Source organism: Acanthaster planci, linkage group LG06, assembly GCF_054643075.1.
Source record: "Acanthaster planci isolate LZ-2023a linkage group LG06, COTS_SCS, whole genome shotgun sequence".
In the NCBI taxonomy this organism is placed as follows: domain Eukaryota; kingdom Metazoa; phylum Echinodermata; class Asteroidea; order Valvatida; family Acanthasteridae; genus Acanthaster; species Acanthaster planci.
In genome coordinates, this window is record NC_141782.1 from 1,369,326 (window position 1) to 1,389,632 (window position 20,307).

At 42.8% G+C, this 20,307-nt stretch overlaps 1 protein-coding gene and 1 long non-coding RNA gene across 2 annotated transcripts in view; both read right to left on the reverse strand.

The window, feature by feature from the left end:
- sf3b3 (splicing factor 3b subunit 3) overlaps positions 1–20,198 on the reverse strand; it is a 28,313-nt gene extending 8,115 nt beyond the window's left edge. The window contains exons 1-17 of the mRNA XM_022226592.2: positions 20,091–20,198; positions 19,664–19,912; positions 15,101–15,177; positions 14,410–14,676; positions 13,378–13,519; positions 12,609–12,721; positions 11,962–12,024; positions 10,797–10,975; positions 9,744–9,909; positions 9,252–9,347; positions 8,593–8,665; positions 4,336–4,487; positions 3,723–3,827; positions 3,312–3,362; positions 2,504–2,659; positions 1,822–1,962; positions 795–917 (exon numbers count right to left, since the gene is read on the reverse strand). Coding sequence (XP_022082284.1) covers positions 795–917; positions 1,822–1,962; positions 2,504–2,659; positions 3,312–3,362; positions 3,723–3,827; positions 4,336–4,487; positions 8,593–8,665; positions 9,252–9,347; positions 9,744–9,909; positions 10,797–10,975; positions 11,962–12,024; positions 12,609–12,721; positions 13,378–13,519; positions 14,410–14,676; positions 15,101–15,177; positions 19,664–19,889 — 2,130 coding nt within the window. The 5' untranslated portion in view covers positions 19,890–19,912; positions 20,091–20,198. The remainder of the gene's footprint in view (positions 1–794; positions 918–1,821; positions 1,963–2,503; positions 2,660–3,311; positions 3,363–3,722; positions 3,828–4,335; positions 4,488–8,592; positions 8,666–9,251; positions 9,348–9,743; positions 9,910–10,796; positions 10,976–11,961; positions 12,025–12,608; positions 12,722–13,377; positions 13,520–14,409; positions 14,677–15,100; positions 15,178–19,663; positions 19,913–20,090) is intronic.
- Positions 16,164–19,636, reverse strand: LOC147798725 (uncharacterized). Its single transcript, XR_015425532.1, has 2 exons — positions 17,742–19,636; positions 16,164–17,422 (listed from the first exon to the last, which is right to left on the reverse strand). It is a non-coding gene; the product is annotated as an uncharacterized LOC147798725 (long non-coding RNA).
- Positions 20,199–20,307: the final 109 nt, after the last annotated feature.

The window sequence follows — 20,307 nt, forward strand, 5'->3', positions numbered from 1 at the left end:
GGAGTGGACGAAGAATACCGACAGGGGTCAAGTTCGGGAGCCAACTATAGTTTGACCGGTGGTCAATTGCTTTTGGCCAGTGTACAAGCGCAACTCTGTTACTGGGGTCGTTCCATTTTTAAAAATCTCATCGTTACCAACGTTCCCCATTGGCTGCGATTCTCGCAGTGTACATGGTCACTGAAATCTCAAACAGTTGTACACCATCTCATGTGCAATGGTTCCCTCTGTGAAGATAAATGAAATCGGTTATTGATAACCAGCGGTGCGACCCTGCCCTGGAGCCTGGCCCTAAATGGTCGAGTAGATAGTCCAAACCATCCATCGTTCATACAGTGTTAGTCAAACTATAGTCAACTATTGTCATTGCTCGAACTCGCCCAGGAGTGACGGCAAAACTGATTTTCTTACCAACCAAATTTTTGACAATGGTCTCATCTCAGATTCAATAGATTCAATTCAGTTGGTAGAACATCTGAATGGTACTCTGAAGTTGCAGGTTCAAACCCCACTTCAATCATATCCTACACTCACACGGAGCCTGACTTTGTCTTTCTGAATCCTTCAAAATCAAGCTTGGTGTGCGGGTAACTTACGGACAGGTGTGTCCGGCAGGGAGCACAATATAAATTTCATTATGATTAAGGTTTCACAGCCAAGTCCTGGATCAGACAAAGTTTGTGAAGAAATAGATTGGGTTATAATCACAGGCTCTTCAGACGAAGCGCGAATGTGGTTTGTCATCATGTCCGGGGGCTACGGGGCTGCACTGGAGGTAAGAAACACACACTCACAGACTCCGACCCCTGCATCTTGATCCTGAACAGCTTGACGGGTCTGGAACCCAGGTACCGGGTCCTGGTATCGGATAGGTCTCCTGTGACCGAGTCCAGCACCATCCTCAACAGGACGCCATTCTGTGGGTGCAAGAAGTCATTGACATGTAGAGACACTGGCATATATTGGACAAATCTTCAAGAGATCTCCGACTATTCTACACTCATCTGCATGTCATCTCAGAAACATTAAGGACAAGACTAACTCTTGTAACTCTCTTGCATGGTAATATTGACACTGTTTTACAGCCACTATGCAATTATGTCTTTCTTTTAACCCTCCTATGCTGAAGTCACTCTTTGGGTCACTCGGTAAACACCTCCAAGAAGCACAGCTGTGTCGTGTTGTGCACTGCACCGAGATTCCCTCACAGGAATATCAGATTGCACTTTTGTGTTGCCCAACAGCTGTGCTTCACTGTTTCATGTGCATCATTGTGCAGTAAACCAAATGCAGTGAAGAGGACTGCACAAAAGACCCTGGGTCATTTTGTGCTGACAACCTACTGTGTACACACTGAACCTGTGCATGTTTGTGTTCCATATAGAAAACACATGCAACAGAGTGACTGTGGGCACTCGTGCATATTTGTGCTGTAAAACCAAAGGAGGGTTGATTAAGTCTTGTCCCGTTACAATTCCTGGGCTTGAGAGAATGTTTGCACTGATTTCTGTTCTTCTGTGAATGATATTTTACCATGCTCACATGTTACTTGTTTGGATAACCTTTTCTACAAAGATTTATTTCACTCTGTGTAATCCTCTGGACTGCCATTTGTATCTGTGCATGACAAGATTTATTGTACATGTCAACACAAAACGGATCAATAAATGAAAGCCTCTGATCCCGCAAGCCTGTACACACGTCCATTTTGATCAAAAGTGGCTGCGGCTTCTATTGCCTCTTGACCATAATGTGCTGTAGAATTCGGTAGACGTAGCCACAGCCAAAAAGGCTCACTTCAGTCACGGTCACTCTACTCACATGCAGTCCAATGTTCAGGAAGAGACCTCCGCTCATTCCCCGTTCTCCCGACTCGGTGGCCTCCGTGCCGCCCATCTCCACAACGCAGAGTGACTCGGCCGGCGCCGGTAGGGCTTGCATGCTCAGCGGCTGCAGACAGTCCTGTGAGATGACAATGACAACATGACAATGACAGTGACAAAATGTACCGGCGATCAAGTCTGTGTAACGAGAGGTTATGGAAGTGCATCCACATGGTGGCTTTTAGCTGTCAGGTAAGGGCCGAGGCCATTTCGTGTGACCAGATCCAACCAAATGAGACTTAAGTCCATTCTTCAGTAAGTCTGTTTTCGTTTGCTTTACAATGGCATCCCGAACTCTTAACGTTGATTTATCTCTCAGTTTGGCATCCAGATAAAAACACGGACGTTACATAGGTGACAGATGATGAAGGTTTCTTAAACTTCTACTGAGCCCGATTCTTTCAAAGGCCATCAAATTTAAACTGGCTTTGGTGTGTAAAATTGGACAAGGGGTGAAAGTTTTTTACCTTCTGCACTGACAATGTCTATCCCTGCAAGATGAGACAGAGGTCTTAGTTAAAACCTCAAATAAAAATCTGCTACTGATTGTTACTATTCAAAACTGGAAGGGAAAGCAATGTTGTGCAAGAGAAAACTGGGCCAATCAAACGCTGGCTCACCGACTGATCCAGTGAGATGATTCGGACCGTGTCGTCGTCCAGGCCCACGGCCAGGAATCGGGCCCGCTGCTCGCCGGCGGGGACGCTGCCGAGACTCATGCACTTGACGTCGGCCGACATCTCCTTGCGTTCCGTGTACTCGTTCAGCTGTCCCGTCTGATCAAATAAGAACGGGGTGAACGTAAATCACATGGTGGCCGCCGGGGAGAATTTCAAACTGCCTGAATTTTGAATACTGCACCGAGAACGGTTTGAAAACAGCTACCAGAGAATAAGCGTGGATCCAAAACCAAATTTTTGGGGGGGGGTCAGGGATGGGGGAGACAACTTTTTCTGTAGGACCAATAATTTGGAAAGATTTTAACCCCAAACTTTTATGGCCTTGCTGAAGGGTGAAGCTACATTTTAAGGCTTTTTGCACGCCTCTCAAAGGAAGAAAAACTGAAAGTGACCAACAAAATTGCCTTTCGGGGCTGGGAGGGGGGAGACAAGGGCATGGCCCCCTTCGTTCCCCCCGATCCACCCTTGAAGATATCATTGGAAAACTGGACTAACTGCTACACAAAACTTCATGAAGTAACTACGCCAACAAAATATATTGACAAGCACTATAAACTGAGCAAAATTCAGCCAGTGGCCGGTCAGCGACGAGAAACAGTGCCTGACATTTTTGGCTGGTGATCCATTTTAACTAAGCAAGCATTTTTTGGCACTAAGTGCCTTTCTGCGCTCTTTATCCCCGTAACACTGGTTGCAGGATCAGCCAAAAAAAAAACCGGAAGGTATAAAACACAGTTGAAGAACTTACTGGGTCCATTTCAAAGTACACCAGCTCCCCTCCAGTGAGCGCGATGACAACCTACACAGGAACAGAGTTAACGTTAATAGGGATCCAACTGTGACTAACAGACGGTTAATTCAATTCACTACAAAACACAAACACCTCATCCGTAGGCCAAAGTTTGCACTATACTCGATCAGCGAGCAGTTAGGTACCAAGGGCAGTTTCACGGGAGGATCTCCATTTTCTCACGTTTATGAAGTTCTTCAGAGTTTGTACCAGTTTTTTTTTAATTGTAATTCAAAGATACCTCCATCTGCTTAGCAAATTACCAAATCCATCAATTGCAGCAAAAGTGCTGAGCACTGTTTGACCCCAACGACTATGCTACGATTTGACCGAGTCGAACGAGATGATCAGCCTTGGAATTCGACTGACCTGCCGCTGGTTGACGGCACACTTGACGATGCTCTTCTTGCCTGGCGTCTTCCATTCGTTAACACGCTTGTCTGCTCGGATGTGACGGATACCGTCAGGGTAGATCTGGGAAAAAGAGCAACCCAGAAAATCATCATTCCCCCCCGAAAAATTGATTGATTTGTGAACATATTATCCATTCTCCCTTGCTAGGAAGGAAATCGTAAAAAAAATTTTTTTCAATATTCCACACAAATTCTCTGAGCATCCACACTGGTACTCATGGGCAAACTTCTATATTCATAATTAACAAAAAAGTACCTAAAGTAAGTACTTAAATTTAAAAAGTATTTCTGTGAAACTGTCAGTTGATCATGGAAGGAGTCAAAAGGAGTCATTGCCTCTTCAAAAGAGGCAAATTAAAAAAAAAAAAACCAATTTATGATAAGGACATTTATTTAACCATTTCATTTCTCCAGCAAAGCACGCAACACGCACCAACATTCAGCCTCATCTTTTAGAAAGAAACAACAATACGGTGATGTGAAAAACATCTCATATTTTTTGCCAGGCCTCCCAAATTTGGTTCTGGCTCTGGCCTGGGCTATTATGGACTAAATGACGCTTTAGTTACCTGCAGGAGAGAGTCGTCTCCGATCAGTGAGGACGACAGCGTGGGCGTGGTGCCCAAGAATCCGGAATCCGTCACCTCTTCCACGGTCTCGCCGATGGACAAGACCAGGGTAGCGTTGACGAAGGACACGATGATGTAGGCGTCAAACTCATCTGCACGGCCACAAAAATACAAAAACAGGACAAAAAAGGGGAAAAGCGATGTAAAGTTGCTTAAAATAAAATGCGTGGTGCGTCAAGAGCATTTATCAGAGCATTCAGACATGTATACTTCAATTTTTTTTTCAGAGATGCATGAAACTCAAACTTCTTGATGAAATTTCTCAGATTTTGAGGAGTATGACGAGAGAATAATTTCACATTTTTATCGGCAGATGAGAATTTCGGCTGATGGGAATCATCAGACATTTTATCCACCTACGTACAGGAGATGAAGTCCACAGGCAAGTCATAAAAAACACCTGACGTTCGACCACTGACTATGTCCTGCTGAATTTGTATCAATCTTTTTCAGATGAATGTCACCATCGGGGGGAAAACTGTGAAATTACGCTGGAATTTCAGCTATGACTTCTGTCATCTCTGGTAAGTGCAACGGCAGAACCTCCAACTCGTGCCAAGTAGATGACATTTCCTGCTTGTGACCACTACTGGTGAACCTTTCTCGAAACTATTCGTTTGGCCTCCAGTCAGGTGTCAGTTGAGGATCCCACACCATGCTCGGCGCTTGTGGTCTGTCACAGACAACCACAGCATTCCTTGGGAGTACACAGAAAAAAACATTCTTGAGCGAGTACGGTTTACATTGACTGTCCAAGCTGTCCTCCTCTGAGATGCAAGCTAGTACCATTTAGCCAAGAGAGCAAACTGCTTTCGGACACCTGAATCCTCGCACGATGAGCCCTGATGAGAACACGAGAGGGCACAATTTTCCCAGCAATGCATGCTCCTTTGGTCGGAACGGAACTTCGCTGGTTCACAAAACAAGTACAGAATGCACGAGTTACGGTCACATTCGCTCCCAACAAAATGAGCACTCCCAACCAACATGGCTCTTTTCTACCAACGAGGGGGTGCTTCCGCTCCAGGTGGAAATTTCCTTGAAGGTCACTGAACTTTTGGCTTCTGCAGTCAATCCTGGCAGGTTACAATGGCAATTTAGGGCAGACCATTTCTACTTTCAACCAATAAATAACAGACAAGGCAAGAAGATCTTCTGTCTGCTCAACTCAAACGTCTGAATGTTTTTTCTCTAAGCTTCTTCATCTCCATAATGGGTCAAACATTGCTTTTCAGTCGACCAAACATCACTACATTTTTCCAACACGCAAGTAAATGTAAATTCAAGAGTTTTTGTGGGTTGATTAAAAATCCAAGACGCATCCTGTAATGATCAACCACTGTGTCTTCCTACAGGAGAGAAGATATTCTGGAAATGATTAGCAGTAAGTTTTTCATTGAGCATTTACATACAACAGTTTTTGAACTGAATGAAAACAAACTTGTTAAAAACGCAACACCAGCATTTATGGCAACACTTATTTTCTGCAATTTTCCATCCAAGATATTTGCACTTAGAGGTAGCCGGAGTTAAACTCTGGGAACAATGTTTTGGGTATTCTTTATTCCGCTATTTAAATTGAGGATGAAAATGAAAATAAGTGGGCATTAGAGAGCCGGTTTGACCGCAAACCAAACCAGGAAGACTGATCTGGTAAAATAACCATTGTATCTCCAAAGGTCTTAATCTCCAAACTTCCTCAAGGAAGGGGTTCTTAAAATCCACACAGCTGCTCATACACATCCATGCAGTAATTTGGAAACAATTTTCAAACATTCATCCTGGGATAAATACCAACCCTTCAGGGAGGCCACTGAAGCTCAACAACACTTTAACGGGGGTCGTCCTGTAAGAGAAGAGAGATCGGCCTGGTGTTGGTGTCAGAACCACACACCGGCTGGTTAAGTATTTGGTGCTCGCAAGATATTTCAAGTTACTACAGACTACTCTTTCACCCACAAGTTTCTCCCCTGGGCACCTGTCTTCTTGTCCTGAGGACAGGCAAGGACAAATTTGGACAGGCAATTTTTTGCTCGTTCAATCTTTACAAGCCCCCAATGTTACATAAATCGCTAACACTGATGAACAAGTCTTTAAATCTCCTTCCACAACATTGAGTACAGTGGGCACGTAGCTTCAAACAGCACAAAGGGGTGTCAGTTTTAACAAATTTACTGGCACAGTGCAGGGCAGTTTGTAAGCTTGGCTGGCACAGGCGGACATTTCAGTCCCGGTTGAAACCCCATCTTTCAGCTCGTAGCAACACAATCCCGATTCAAGTAAAGCTATGACAAGACTTGGAAACAGTCTTTGTAGACGTTTTAATACAGAGAAGTCCATATACTGCGCGAAGGTTTACCGTCCCAGGGTCACACCCTCTACACAAACGGCATCTACATTTCAAACGGCATTGTATTACAGGTCCTTGGAAGTTCTGAGAGAAATAGTGACCCTCCCGCTGTTGGTAACAACTGCCAAAGGAGACTTAAGGGCCGTCAAAACCTTTTCATAGGGCCTGTTGAGTGTACAATGATTAAAGATGTTGAAGGGTACGAGAACACAGTGCTGGGGCTTCTGAGGTGTGGAAGGTTTCGAGAGGGCCAACAGTGAACGGAGAAATCGTTGCTGTCTTACGGGGCAGAGTTAAGGCGTACACGCCCTGCTACTTCGGCGTTGTAGTCGAGTCCACCGCAAGTCCTTTCCTGTGACCCCTCGCGTGTCAGATGGTGAACAGTGACAAGGGACCACTGTAGTCACAGTCCGTTTTTGATAGCTTGTGACTTGGCTTACCACCTGGATGAATTGTGATGGACTTGTAACGGACACGACTACAACACCGCTGCCAATTTACAAGTATTAACCACTTGCCGCCGGGGACACGTATTCTTCATACGCGTGGCCGGGGTCTCCGAAATCGGACAAAAGGGAACTGGGCCTTGTAGCAAAAGACCGTACTCGTAACAAAAGACCAGGCTGCTGGGCATTACCAAGATTTTTTCACTCTCAATAGTGGAGAAAATCCAGCCTTGTTTTGAAACAGTGTGTCACGGTTTGGGCATTTAGCACGAGCGGATTACCACCGGGGACAAAAGCACTCCACCACCGCAGCGATGAGCCACACAGCACCGCTGCACGCTAATCTGAACCCTATTGAAAAGAGGTCTGCAGCGCACTGTGCCAGGTTCGTGAACAAGAGAAAATTACGTAGCACCACACAATTCAGGCTCTTTTTACAAGGCAGCGTTTTTATACTCCAGCGTCAATAGATGTTGTCTGTCAGATTAGAGTAGAAACCAGACAGTCCTTCGTGTGGGTGTAGGTTTCAAGTAAATGAAGATATGAATTTTTACAGAATTTTGAAAACAGAAAAAAATGAAAATTATCCCGTCCAGGCATCGCCAACATTCATAAATGCCCTGGCGCCAAGCGGTTAATACCAAAGCATAAGTGCCAGGTTGCAATATCCTATGGGCCACATTAACTTGCTCCCAATTGCTCATGTTCTCGGCCGTTTTTAAAGAAGCAAACTGGATTTCTACCCTAGTTTGTAGGCAAGACTAGTGTGCGTGGTCCTTAATAAAAGCATCTACAGGATGGGCAGTTGGTTAAGGGCAAATGATTTTTAATATAATGGAAGTAAATTCTCAGTTTACCCAACAACCTTGGTAACATCTGTGGCATACTTTTTGATGCCCATGAAACACAAATCTAAATTAAGCTCAGACAGAAGTAGCGAGACTACATAGTGTAAATATAATGTAAAGCAAGTGAAAACACCAAACCTCGGGGGGCTTGAGGAAAAGGTTGACCATACCCCTCAAAGGTTTTCTCTAGACTGACCCCAACAAAATCCAACATTAGAAAAAGTGTGAAGCCTGCCCAACCCGACAGGATCCAACAGCTGGAACAAAAGGCCTTCTGCTCACTGCTCACATCAATAAAATCCGATGGAAAGTGACCACTGTTTTGGATATTGATGGGTTCAGCATAATTAGGGTTAAGGATTCCTGACCGAGTACACGGTACCCATGATTTACACACCGTCTCGCCAATATGCGTTCACCCTGGAAAAGCACGACACAAAACACAAGTTTGTTCCTTACAACTTTAGACTGGGAAAAAACTTTTACATAAAGAAACTACGGTAACGCTACTCTCTTAGAACCAAGTGACCAATTTTGAAAAAGTTGATCTTACCGTCACTGAGTTTCTTGACGGTCCAGACGGCGTTTGGGTTACCTGGAAGCTCGGACACGGCCATTTCTGAGACCTACAAGCGACAGTCCAAACAACGGAAATCAACCATTAGGATATGGGTCCGAAATCTTTTCCCATCAAACTTAATTCACACCGATCCTCTAGGGTTACTTTGGCTGGAAACCATGCCGGATTAATCGCAACGCATCATTTGTCAAAGGGGCTCTCCTGCAAAAATGCAACAAGATCCAACGGGTCCGCTGACCCGAAGACCAAAAGGCCTAAGGAGTCTGTGGTTGCCAGTCCCAACAAGATCGGATACTGGCATTGTTCAACGGGACAAACTCCCCTTGTCTCGACATGGACAGTTTATTTGGCTGCTGTCAACTGCCAAGAGCAACAATGACTGTGCAGCAGAGTTTAATAAGGCGGGTTTATTTCACGCGGATTTGGATCTCGATCGGTGATCCCGACCTCAGTTCACTCCATCCGTTGGCGAGGTCTGGTGTCTATGATCCAACAACGGATTACTGAATGAGATTCGGATCTGTATGAAACAAACAGGCCTTTTCGCACCTGTTGAATTGTGCTGCATCTGGCAGGTTGCTGATTATAACGAGAACTAACGAGTTTGGGAAAATTTGAGGGAAGTGCGGTACCTCCAGACCATGGCGGAGAACTCTCAGAGATGATCGCGGGCCTCTGCCCGACGCCACGTAGAGCTGTGGGGTGTCTTCATTGGCCAAATCTGCAATCTGAATTATGAGGAAACCATGGTAACTAACAACCGGATATTTCACAAAAATGGCGTGTCTCTCAAAAACTGCACACTTGGCAAAGTTTTCCGCACAATCCTGAAGATTTGGGTGGGCTAGCCATTTGTTTTCAAAGTACCACTGCGGAATGTTTACAGTTGAGTTAAGATCCTTCACCCAGAAAGGAGATTACAATGGCAGATTCAAGTAAGCCATAGGCTATGTCTGAATAAAGTAGCTGCGGCTATGTCTCACACAAGCCTATAGGAAATGGCTGCAGTCATTAGCTAGTGTCTTTAACATGTCCATGCCACACTGTCTCAAATAAGGACTACATGATGGCGTCCTCGCGCGCTCAAGCGTAAGGCAGATCGGGGCCGCACACGGCGAGCCTACCTGGCAGTTCATGATGGGCGACAGGCTCTCCATCTGGTCGATCTCCACCAGGTTCTTGAGAGACCGGGGAGCAAAGAAGAAGGTGTCCCCTTCTTCCAGGGGCATGGCGCTGCTGAATTCGGGCTCGTCGTCGTCGTCCCCGAGATGGGCAATCTGGTACAGGTAGCTGTGGGTCGTCACACAAAAATGACAAAAGTTGAACCGGGAAACTCACTCTGTACACCAAAATGGTTTAGGACAGCCAATGAATTAATTAATGCATCCAGTTTGAATAGTGTCTAGAACCCTTGGTTCCTCCTGCTTCACTCACATCCTCACATTGGAATGTTCCAGGCTATAAATAAACTGCTGCTATCCCATGTGATCTGGGCAAGCTCTTGCACAGTTCTGTAAGAGATGCCTAGTGCTAAGACATTCTTCAGTGTTGCCGGCACAAATCTGGTCCCGAAATCACCTAAGATAGCTTCAGTGCAGTAGCCTGGGGAATTCTACTGTGATTACACAAGTGTCATTAGACATCCAAGGGTTCTAGACAGCTTGAATTCAATTCCAAAATGGCTCACTGAGTTATCCCTTTTTTAGGTTTGGGTGCTTCCAATTTCTTTTCTTCCAACAAAGGAAAACCAAACACCAGTGACAGACAAATCAGTGGAATCACAGATGACAAGAGGTCAAGATATAACCCTCTCGATGAACCCCATATTTTATGTTGGAAACACTGTATTCCACTAATTGTGGCAGGTGCAGATTCAAACTTAGATCAGACAAGGTTGTGAAGAAAGTTTAGTTTTTGAAATCATGGGCATTTCATACGAAGCGCGAATAGAGTGTCATCATCTCCAAGCGGATCTGCACTTTCAAGTTACACCGACAACATTCTGTCACGATCATGATACGTTCCGCTGATCTGCAGCGGCGACACAGCAAGTTCTCAACATTAAAATGACATTTCGACCGGTTCGTTTTCTTTTTAATGTAGCGCAAGTATTTCTACAAAGATGTGGCGGGAAGGTAAAAACCCGTCAGTAAACACGAGAGTGGGACAATTCTTACTGGTTTCCAAATTCGGCGGCCAGGAAAAGGAATCCCGTCTTGAGCACGTTCATGTTGGTGGCGACGGGCACAGTGTCAAAGTACTTCATGCGGACCTCCGTCACCATGTCCTCGTCCGTTTCCAAGGTGATTTTGAAGATGTCGCCTTGCTCCGTCTGGGCCAGGAAGAAGAACATGGACTGCGGAGAGAGACGGACGGAGAAAATTTGCTCAATTTGGTTTGACAGTTGAACATGTTGATGATGGACCACAGCTACGAAAAAAGGGTTACCACAGAGGGAACTTTATTAAGATGTTCTGCACAAAGGGAGAACAGAACTTGTAAGCAAACCAGTCAATCCAAGATGTGACAATTCATAGAAATGTTTAAAACCCTAACCGCCAAGCATATTGTTTGGCTTACAGTACTCAGTACTACAAAATACTAAGTAGTAGCCTGAGCCTGAAGGACCTAGCACTACAGATTACTACTTCTGGCTAGGTGCCTTCCATTGTTACTCGTACAGAGAACAATAAAGCCATGCATTCATAGTGCCACAGCACTGTATGGTACGTTGTCTTATCTATTGTATCTTAAGGCTTCACAGAACAATAAAGTCATGTCCTCTTACAAGCGACAGCGCTCAGTACTACATTTTACTACAAGTAGTAATTTGTAGAAAAATGTACGGTTAGGGTTATTAAAAACTCAACCAAAAATACCAAGTCGCAAAACTCTCACATGCAGCACAGCCAAAAAAATTCAAATTTACAGAGTGTTCTTGGAGTACATGACGTGGCACTGATAATCTAGGTCTAGGGTTTGCTACTTTGACATCAGTCACATTTTACCTACTAATGGCTGCTAAAACTATGGTTGGTGTATCAGTACAAAAGTAAAACACTCATTCACGAAGTGTTAAAAATCCCACGCAGCAGTCAGGACACCAGACAGTAACACACATACGACTAAATACTACATAAAAGTACAGCCCAATTTTTAAAATGAATGGGGGCAAATGTCAATTCTGAATGAGTTTGAGGTGAAATGGAAAAACCATCTAAAAGGTGACATTTCTGCCAACTTTGGCCGCCCGTACAAGCTGTAGGCAAAATGAGAGTGGTCTACATGGAGGACTGAATGGGGAAAGACTTGATTCAAGAACCGTCAAACGTTCATTCGTACCTTTGTTTTGTGGGTTGCACTGGAGACAAAGATCATGCCCCTCTCTGGGTCGTCCAAGTCATTCTGGGGGAGGGGGGTATGAAAAGAAATCAATTGAAAAATTTGCCCTGAACCATGAGTTCCAAGTGAAGCCATCATTGCACAAACCAAACTTGCAACGAGTTTCCATACGTACTATGTGCAGTCCGTCTCACGTTATGGCTAGCTGACTGAAATGAACCTACATTCCTTTTTTCAATACTTAGGGTTCCCACAAAAATCTGAAAACCAAATTCTGCACGCACCTTTTCCCGGACTTTCCAGGACTTACTCATGAAAATTTTCACAACATTTAATGCCATTTTGCAGAAAAAAAAAAGTTCTTTGGTATTACAAACTTGAAGTCTGCTACAGCCACTCGACTGACTGGCAAGGATAGCTTGTAAATTTATCACTATTCCGTTGATAAAAAAACCAGGCCAATAAAAATAACCCTCGCATGATCTTGATTTCCGGGACCTTTCCATGACAGTTTTTTCCTCGGCCCAATTTTCCATGACTTTTCCATGATTTTCTGAGACCACAGGAACCATGAGGCTGCTTTGTGGTCAGCTTACTACTCTGCTTAGCAAATAATTCAGCTAAGAAGAATTTCCACTGGTAGTTACCCGTCTCCGAGGGATGGGCATTCGGATGTCAGGCTGGTCCCCGAGGTTCTTGTAGGTGATGTAGTTCTCGGAGCAGATGAGCACGCCACTTGGGCCATCGCTGCCACCGGGAACTTGCATCCGAACAAGGAAAATTTGATACAAACTTTTTTGAGATACTTGAAAATGTTTACTGGAGACACACATTATTCAATTCACAGACAGATTTGAAGTTTGGATCAGCATTTTCAGTAATATTAATCACGAGATCAGCTGAAACACGGATTAAATTGCTTCATCACGTCCAAACTACCATCGTCCACAAACAGCCGTTTGAAAAAGGCTACGTAACAAGTACACAGATTCCACAAACAACACAGTTAAATGCCGTAACTAACCCATTAACTCACTGATGTAAAAACTGGGGTTTTAGATGTCACCGAAGTGCCGATCAAGACAATGTCCAGACGTCGAACACCAGCACTGCACTACGTTGGTGACATCGTATATTCAAACACTGTCATGGCCCAACCTCACAAAATGAAACTGAAGTCGCCAGAGCAACTTATGAGTTGAAGTCCACCAAAAAAAATTGCCTGAAGACCCATTTTGTGGGATCAATCACTGCTGCAGAACAGCTAAATATCTGCTTTTTGATTTCCAAAACCCTAGAGTCTATCCAATCTACCCAGACACACATTTGCAAGCACAGTCACGGTCTTTCTGCTCACGGAGTTTCCTCTCTCGCCCAGACCGATCTGGGTCCCACTTCGCACGACTGCCTACTCACCCGCAATGAGGAAGTTGCCGTGCTCCTCCAGCGGTTCGCTGTACTTCCTCACCACGTGGTTCAGGCCCAGGTCCAGCTCGTAGTAGGTCAGCATCTGCTGAGTGGCTGCGGCGGCCTCCCCGGTGGGGTCGGAATCGGCATCCTGTGTACAAGCAAATGAAATCACAGTCGCCAGTGTTGTAGTCTGGACCACTTGAGACCTTCACAAGACCAGCACAAGACCTCCAGTCTGAATTCAAGTCACAAGCTTTTCAAATGAACTGCGACAACAGCATTCTTTTGTCATTGTTCACACCGTTACTTGTGCCTGGTCTTGTGGTGGTCTCGACTACAACACTGACGGGTCACAGGTCCTCAAAAACCACCAAAGCTACATCGGTATGGCGAGAGCACTTCATGGAACCTCTTCCAAATCCACACCTTGAAGTGTTTTCAAAGGATTGGACACTGAACAGATTTTGAAATCATTCTTTACCATGGGACGAGATGTACCAGATTCTGTCTTTGAGAGATCAAAATACAGTTTTGTGTTTTGAGAATGTATATATGTGTATTAAAGAGGTTTATTAAATTTTGAAGACAGACTCTTGGAAGTGTATCAAATGAGAAATCAAAGGACTTTAACCCTAACTGCCCAAGGGTTGCTGGCCCTAACCTTCCCCATTCACACAAAGTTAAACACACCCATATGGGACTTTGTGCACAGAGGCTGTTGGACTTTTTTCTGAGGTATGCCAAACCCAATGCGAAAGCCAGCTGTTATGGGCCTACCAGACCTATCCCCACAGAATTAAACACTTTACTACTGTTAAATTCTGTGTGGTTGGGGAAAGTTAGGGTTAAAGAGTTTGGTGAAGCATGTCTTGTCAGTGAAACTTTAGTTTAAAACTCTTACAGAACACAACAAACAGCCGTACCATCACAAAGTAAGTAAAAAAATGTTTGACAATCGATGCAAATTGACCACAAAACTACGCCCAGTCCCACTTGGTTTTGACATGCCTTATCGCAAATCTTTTTTATTCCCCTGACCTCGTAATCGATCTCCAGGCAAGCAAACATGGGGTTCTCAAAGCCCACATCCACCCCGACGATGTTGTAGCAGAAGGTGTTGGACTTGTGGGCCTCCAGCGGGGAAGAGATGGTCAGCCGGGCCTGGGAGTCGCGGTTCAGGATGTACACCAGCTTCTGCTTCTCCACGGCCGCGATCATGACAGCGCGGCCCTTGGGGTCCACGGCCAGCAGCTGGCCGGGGACGATGCGACGGCAGCCGCTCTTGCCAAACGTTTCTTGATGCACCTGCAAGAGACCAAGTTACACAGGGTGAATTAAATTAAAACTGACTGACTGAAACCTAGCTAATCTAGACAATTTCGGGGTTTTTTTTGGGGGGGGAGTGACTTTTTTTAACCCACAACAATATTCAACTCAAAGACTGTGAACTCTTGAGTTTGGATCAGAAGTTTCGGTACTATTAATCACAACATCAGCTGAAACACGGATTAAATCACTTCATCATGTCCAAACTGTCCACGGCTATTTGCAATAAAGCTGCAAATTATGTGCAACAAAGACTTCATCAAGAACAACATTTACCCCTGCGGATGATGAAGGCTGTCTCTCAGAAAATAACAAACTCACCGACATCCAAGACCAGCATCTCTGCCATAATCTCAATGATAAATTTTTCGGAACATAGACACAGTGTACCATTCCACCTTACCCTGTCAAAAGAATTCTTGGACTGGTTGTATTCCAAGATGACGATTCGGCCAGAGTCAGTCCCAACAACAATGTAATCTGCGATAAAGGTCAGAATTGAAAGGCAAAATCAGCAATGCTCAATGCATACAGGGAAAAATAAGTGGCTGGAGGAAAGGTTTGTCAGCTCTGAATAAAACAAATGACAACACCATCTAAGAAAGCAAAAACTTGCATGACAATGTCATGAAAACAGTAGCCCCACTAGTGTGGCATGGACTCTCACTCCCGATCCATCCTTGGTGGATCGGGAGTGAGAGTCCGTGCCACACTAGTGGTAGGGACCGCAACGGTCTACTGCGCACATCATCTGCGCACGTACAGTTTTGTGTACAAAAGTTTGGTTTCGCGTCTCCAAACCGGAACTCTCCGGTTTGAACCGGTTCTTCCACACAGCACCATTCTCAAATCGCTTCGTTTTTCACACACGGCAAGCTGACGACTTCCGTCAGCACCTCGTCGAAGTTTTGGCGAAGTTCGCCCGATTTTTCTTCGAAATACGGCCGTGAAAAGGAGGTTGGTTCTTCTACAAGCGATTTTGGAGCATTTCTGTCGTATATACAAGAAACTAGTGTCCATTTTTGAAATTTTCAGGTTATAAATACCCTTAATCATTTGGACTTGTATAAAAGACTGTGAGCGCATTTGACCGCCGAGCGAAATAAGTTAGCGTAACACGCCGAGTGACCGCCATGGGACCAACGCGTCGCACGGTCTGTCAACAATCGTGTGCGCGGTGGTGTAGCCGCGTTGTTTCGTACAGCGCGCAGCGCGGAGCTTTTTTCACGCACCTTTGCATTTCGTGTAACATCATTTTTGATGAAGATTTGTTTGGGGAAATGACTTTGAAACCAACATTTATCCGCTCTTACATCTATTCATGAATATGTCGATGTTAATTTTTTTTTGGAATATGAAATGACTGTCCACATGCACACCATGGGTGAAATGATGAATGAACCTGGAATTTTATGAGACTTCCAATAAAGAAAGGCTGAATAGGAAGGACAAAAGACTTAACAATATTTATTTCAAAGTTTTTATTGTTAACTTTAATGTATTTAAAAAAATTACACCGACTCATTTAAGTTAAAATTATGTTTTTCATATCTGAGTGTTCTGCCCAAGTTTTTTTTTTTACTATATATTTTGGATGAAAACTGAAATTTTGAAAAATTTCTTCGAAGTTTTTTTAATAAGTGGAGCTCTACATCTAAAAATCTTCGAGAAAAAGACGTAGTCATTTGTATGGTGGATGTTTGTCATATGAAATGCCCCAAACATTCTGGTTTGCTTTACTGTTGCTTGGTAAGTCATTTGAATGTTTAGTTTTGATTCTTTTCTATTTATGTTGTAATTGCCTTTTCACAATCTTTATTGGTTTACATAATATGTTAACGCTGTATGCTTAATGGATTAATATCCTTCAATTTTATGATTTATTGAAAGAAGATTCCTTTAATAAAACAAACTATTCGGCAGATATTTGGAATTATGAAGTCTTCTTTTTCTGTCCGTTTTTAAACAGCCCATTTCCTTCAAAGTTATGGGCATCCCAACTCAGTTGTGGCGGTCCAGGATTGGATGAAACGCCAAAACAGGGTGATGTTTAAATGACATACACAGTTACTGATGCAGAGTATAACAACTTTGTCTTAGGTTTAAGAGAAATGGTTTAAAAAGTGCTGGGGATACCCTTACAACTTTTAAGAAGATTCAAGACGATATCACAGACATCTGCCATGGAAAAGACGATGTAGGTTCTAAAATACTGTGTGAGATTAAGAACACAATGAGTGATCGTGCTGCTACTGAATTTAAGTTCAATGCCATCCTCCAGTCTTATAGAGAGTCATGCCTTCCTAAAATAACATAACTGGGATTCTTTAAGCAAGACTGCCAAGCAAAAGTTGATTGAAATGAACAATTTCTTCTGTGGACTTCACCTCCTAGTTTCAATGGCAGAAACAATTTCAGCATTGAGAAACAATTTGTTTATTGATGCAGCAACTTCTTTAGCCGATGGGGAGTCAGTTCAAACAACCACACGTGATGACATGAATGTAACAATTCCATTGCTAGTCGGTAAAACTGTCAGCCACTACTTTGCCTCTGAGGATGGGGAGAGACAGATGTACACGGGTGAAGTCATTAGTCAGGTTCCTGGGTTTCTTCACTGGTTCAACATCACATAAGATGACGATGAAGCTGTGTACTCATACAAACTTGTTGAGGATTACAGAGATGGCAACTTGGAAATTGTTCCCTCCTAATCCACCCATAACTACATAAAGAGAAAATAATGCATTTCAATGTGTTCAATATTAAACAGCATCTGAATCTGTTCTTATCACCATTGGTCCTGTATGTTGAAAAGGGTCTTCATTCACTCCTCATTTTCAATTTCTGATCGTAGGACATAATGGATGCCTATATCCTCGAAGTAGACCTACTTGTACATAAAGAAATTGTTCTTTCTAGGACTTCTGTAAACTTCATTCTTGCCTTAATATTCTTAAGTGTCAGCAATAAGAAAACTAAGCTATATCAGAGAAAATCAGACAAACTACTATTAAAATCATGCAAGGAACTGGTTCACCTACCAGTAGTTAACTTCTTACAGTTTGTTAAACGGATGAAACCACAACTGGTGCTTAGAAAGCTGACTTACTTTCCAGCAACTTTGAAGAATTAACCGTGTTTTCCTTTCAAAAACAAGCCAGAAGTAAGAATGTGAGATGAAGTTAGGATTATAAAATATAAATGTGATTGGATTTGAAACTAAACTCAAAATGAACCAAGATGCACGTGTATTGCATGTACATGTACATGCATATATAGTTTTAATATGACTTTATTGCTCTTGTTACATAATACAGGTCCCTTTTTATTTGTATTCATTGCATGGGATGTGTGAACAATTTCAATACATGCATACTGTTCATTTACATGTCATCCGTAGAGCAATGCATTACTTTTGTGTTACAGTTCATGGCCCTGAATACACATGTACATGTATGTGAAACAAAACTCATTCGTTTTAGAAAATGCGTAGAATCTCTTAATGTATGCTCTTGGCTACCCGAACTTTTGTCTGTATTAATACATACTTCAGGGCAACCAACTGCACTAAATTACTGTGTGGTAATAAATAGATGGTTCATTTGAACCAAACAGAAACGTTAAAGTATGTCAAACTTCAAAGATTCTAGAATTTGACTTGTTTCAGATTTTAGATTTAAGATTTTATTATCTTCCTAATGTTTTATCCAGTTGAGGGTTTAATGTGACAAGAAAAATGCAATATCATTGTGTACATACATGTACTGTTAAAAATGGTCCCTGATCTGAAGTTAAAATTTCTTAAACTATGCTTTTGCTATCACCATGAAAATTTCAACTGAATTAATCGTTTCCATGGCAACTGGTTACTGCCAGTATTAGGCTTAAGCATACTTTTCAGTAATACTGTACATCTAAACATTGGAAAAAGAAAAGTATGGCTAACATACTTTTTTATTCCACCTAAACACTGGAAACAGAAAAATATGGCTAACATAAGGAAAATGGCAATTTTCTCGCCTTTTCATGTCTAAAGATACGGCAAATTAACTTATTTTATACAAAGTTTTTTGTCTGTTTCTATGGCAACCTTCTCCAATAATCTACCTTTAGAATTGTTATGAATCCTTAAAATTGGAAAGAGATGTTAATCTATTGGAATATAGTGAAAACAGGATCCGTTTAGCATTTTCATATCCGAAGATATAGAAGCTTCAATTTGTTTACTACATTGTTTACTACACTATAAATTAGTAAACAAATGCTGTCGTAAATAACTCATTAATCGTAATCCCAATTTTAATCCAATTTCAAGTCAGGGTGATTCATCAGTTTTTCATTGATATTATGAAGTTTGAACTGTAAAATTGGGGCTCATTACAACCAATTGAGGAAAAACGTAAATAGCCGCGTTTCCATGACAACCCTATTTGTAAACAAAATTCCACACATAGATTTATGTGTACAACATACACTGTGCATACAATTTTGTTGATTCAAAAAAGAACGGCTGAAAATACATGAGCAACAGAGATGTTTTCTGTGACTCAATTTGTTTATCATTTTGTTTACTGCTGTAAACACACAAAATGTGGCACTACTTTAACCATGATCTCCATTAAGAAAAAGAACGAAAAATTCCCATTTTCAGAAAATTCAAATCGCCATATCTCAGCAACGCCTCGACCAAATACAGACATATTGGTATCAATGTGCTCAGAATTATCCCCTCTTTCAACACAACACAGTCATAAAGCTTATAGAGCAACTTCAAAAATCCCATTTCTGTCCCTACTAGTGGGGCTATGAAAACACTACCTTTTTTTATTGATGAACACAATGGGTTAATATTATTGATAATAAAACCAAACTTCTTGCTAGGTTTACTGATACAAGTAACAATTCAGATAATTTAATCACAAAGATATATCAAATATCAAGCAGTCAAATTCGTTAGACCCACCTTTACTGCCTCCTGTCAGCTTAAACGGCATCAGCGCTCGTGTGATACCAAAAATCTCATGTGTCAGCACGACATGGAGTTTGCCCGTGTTAGGGTCCAACTTGAGAAGCTCCAAGGTCTTCCCTCGCGCCACCACGATCTCCTGCTGCTTGGTGCCAGCAAAGTTGCCGTGGACGGCCTGCACAATGCCCGTGGCCCGCTGCAGAGTCAGCGAGTACAGGAACATGGTGGCACTGGCAGCGTGAGATGCTGCAGCAATTCAAAGACAACAAACAGTAGTGAAATAAAAAGAGGTTAACCTTGATAATTATTCATAAAACTTTGGCAAAAAGATCCACCAAGGTAGAGCAAGATCACGAGTACCTATTCAATGCAGAAATTTTGGATATTCTGTCAAGGAAAAAGAGATGTTTAAGGATTACTTTACCACTATCAGAATCACTGAACGAACAGCTCGCGTCACCCCGACGTGTTAAATAATAGACTGTTAACAAACTAACATGTTTTTTGTAATTGCTACTCGTTTTCAAGAGACAGGGTACTACACTAATCGTTACTGCATTAAGTCTGAAAACCAGACGTTTTAAATCAAAATAACAAAGACTACGAAGGGGTACCAGTTGATAACTGCCTTCGGATACTGC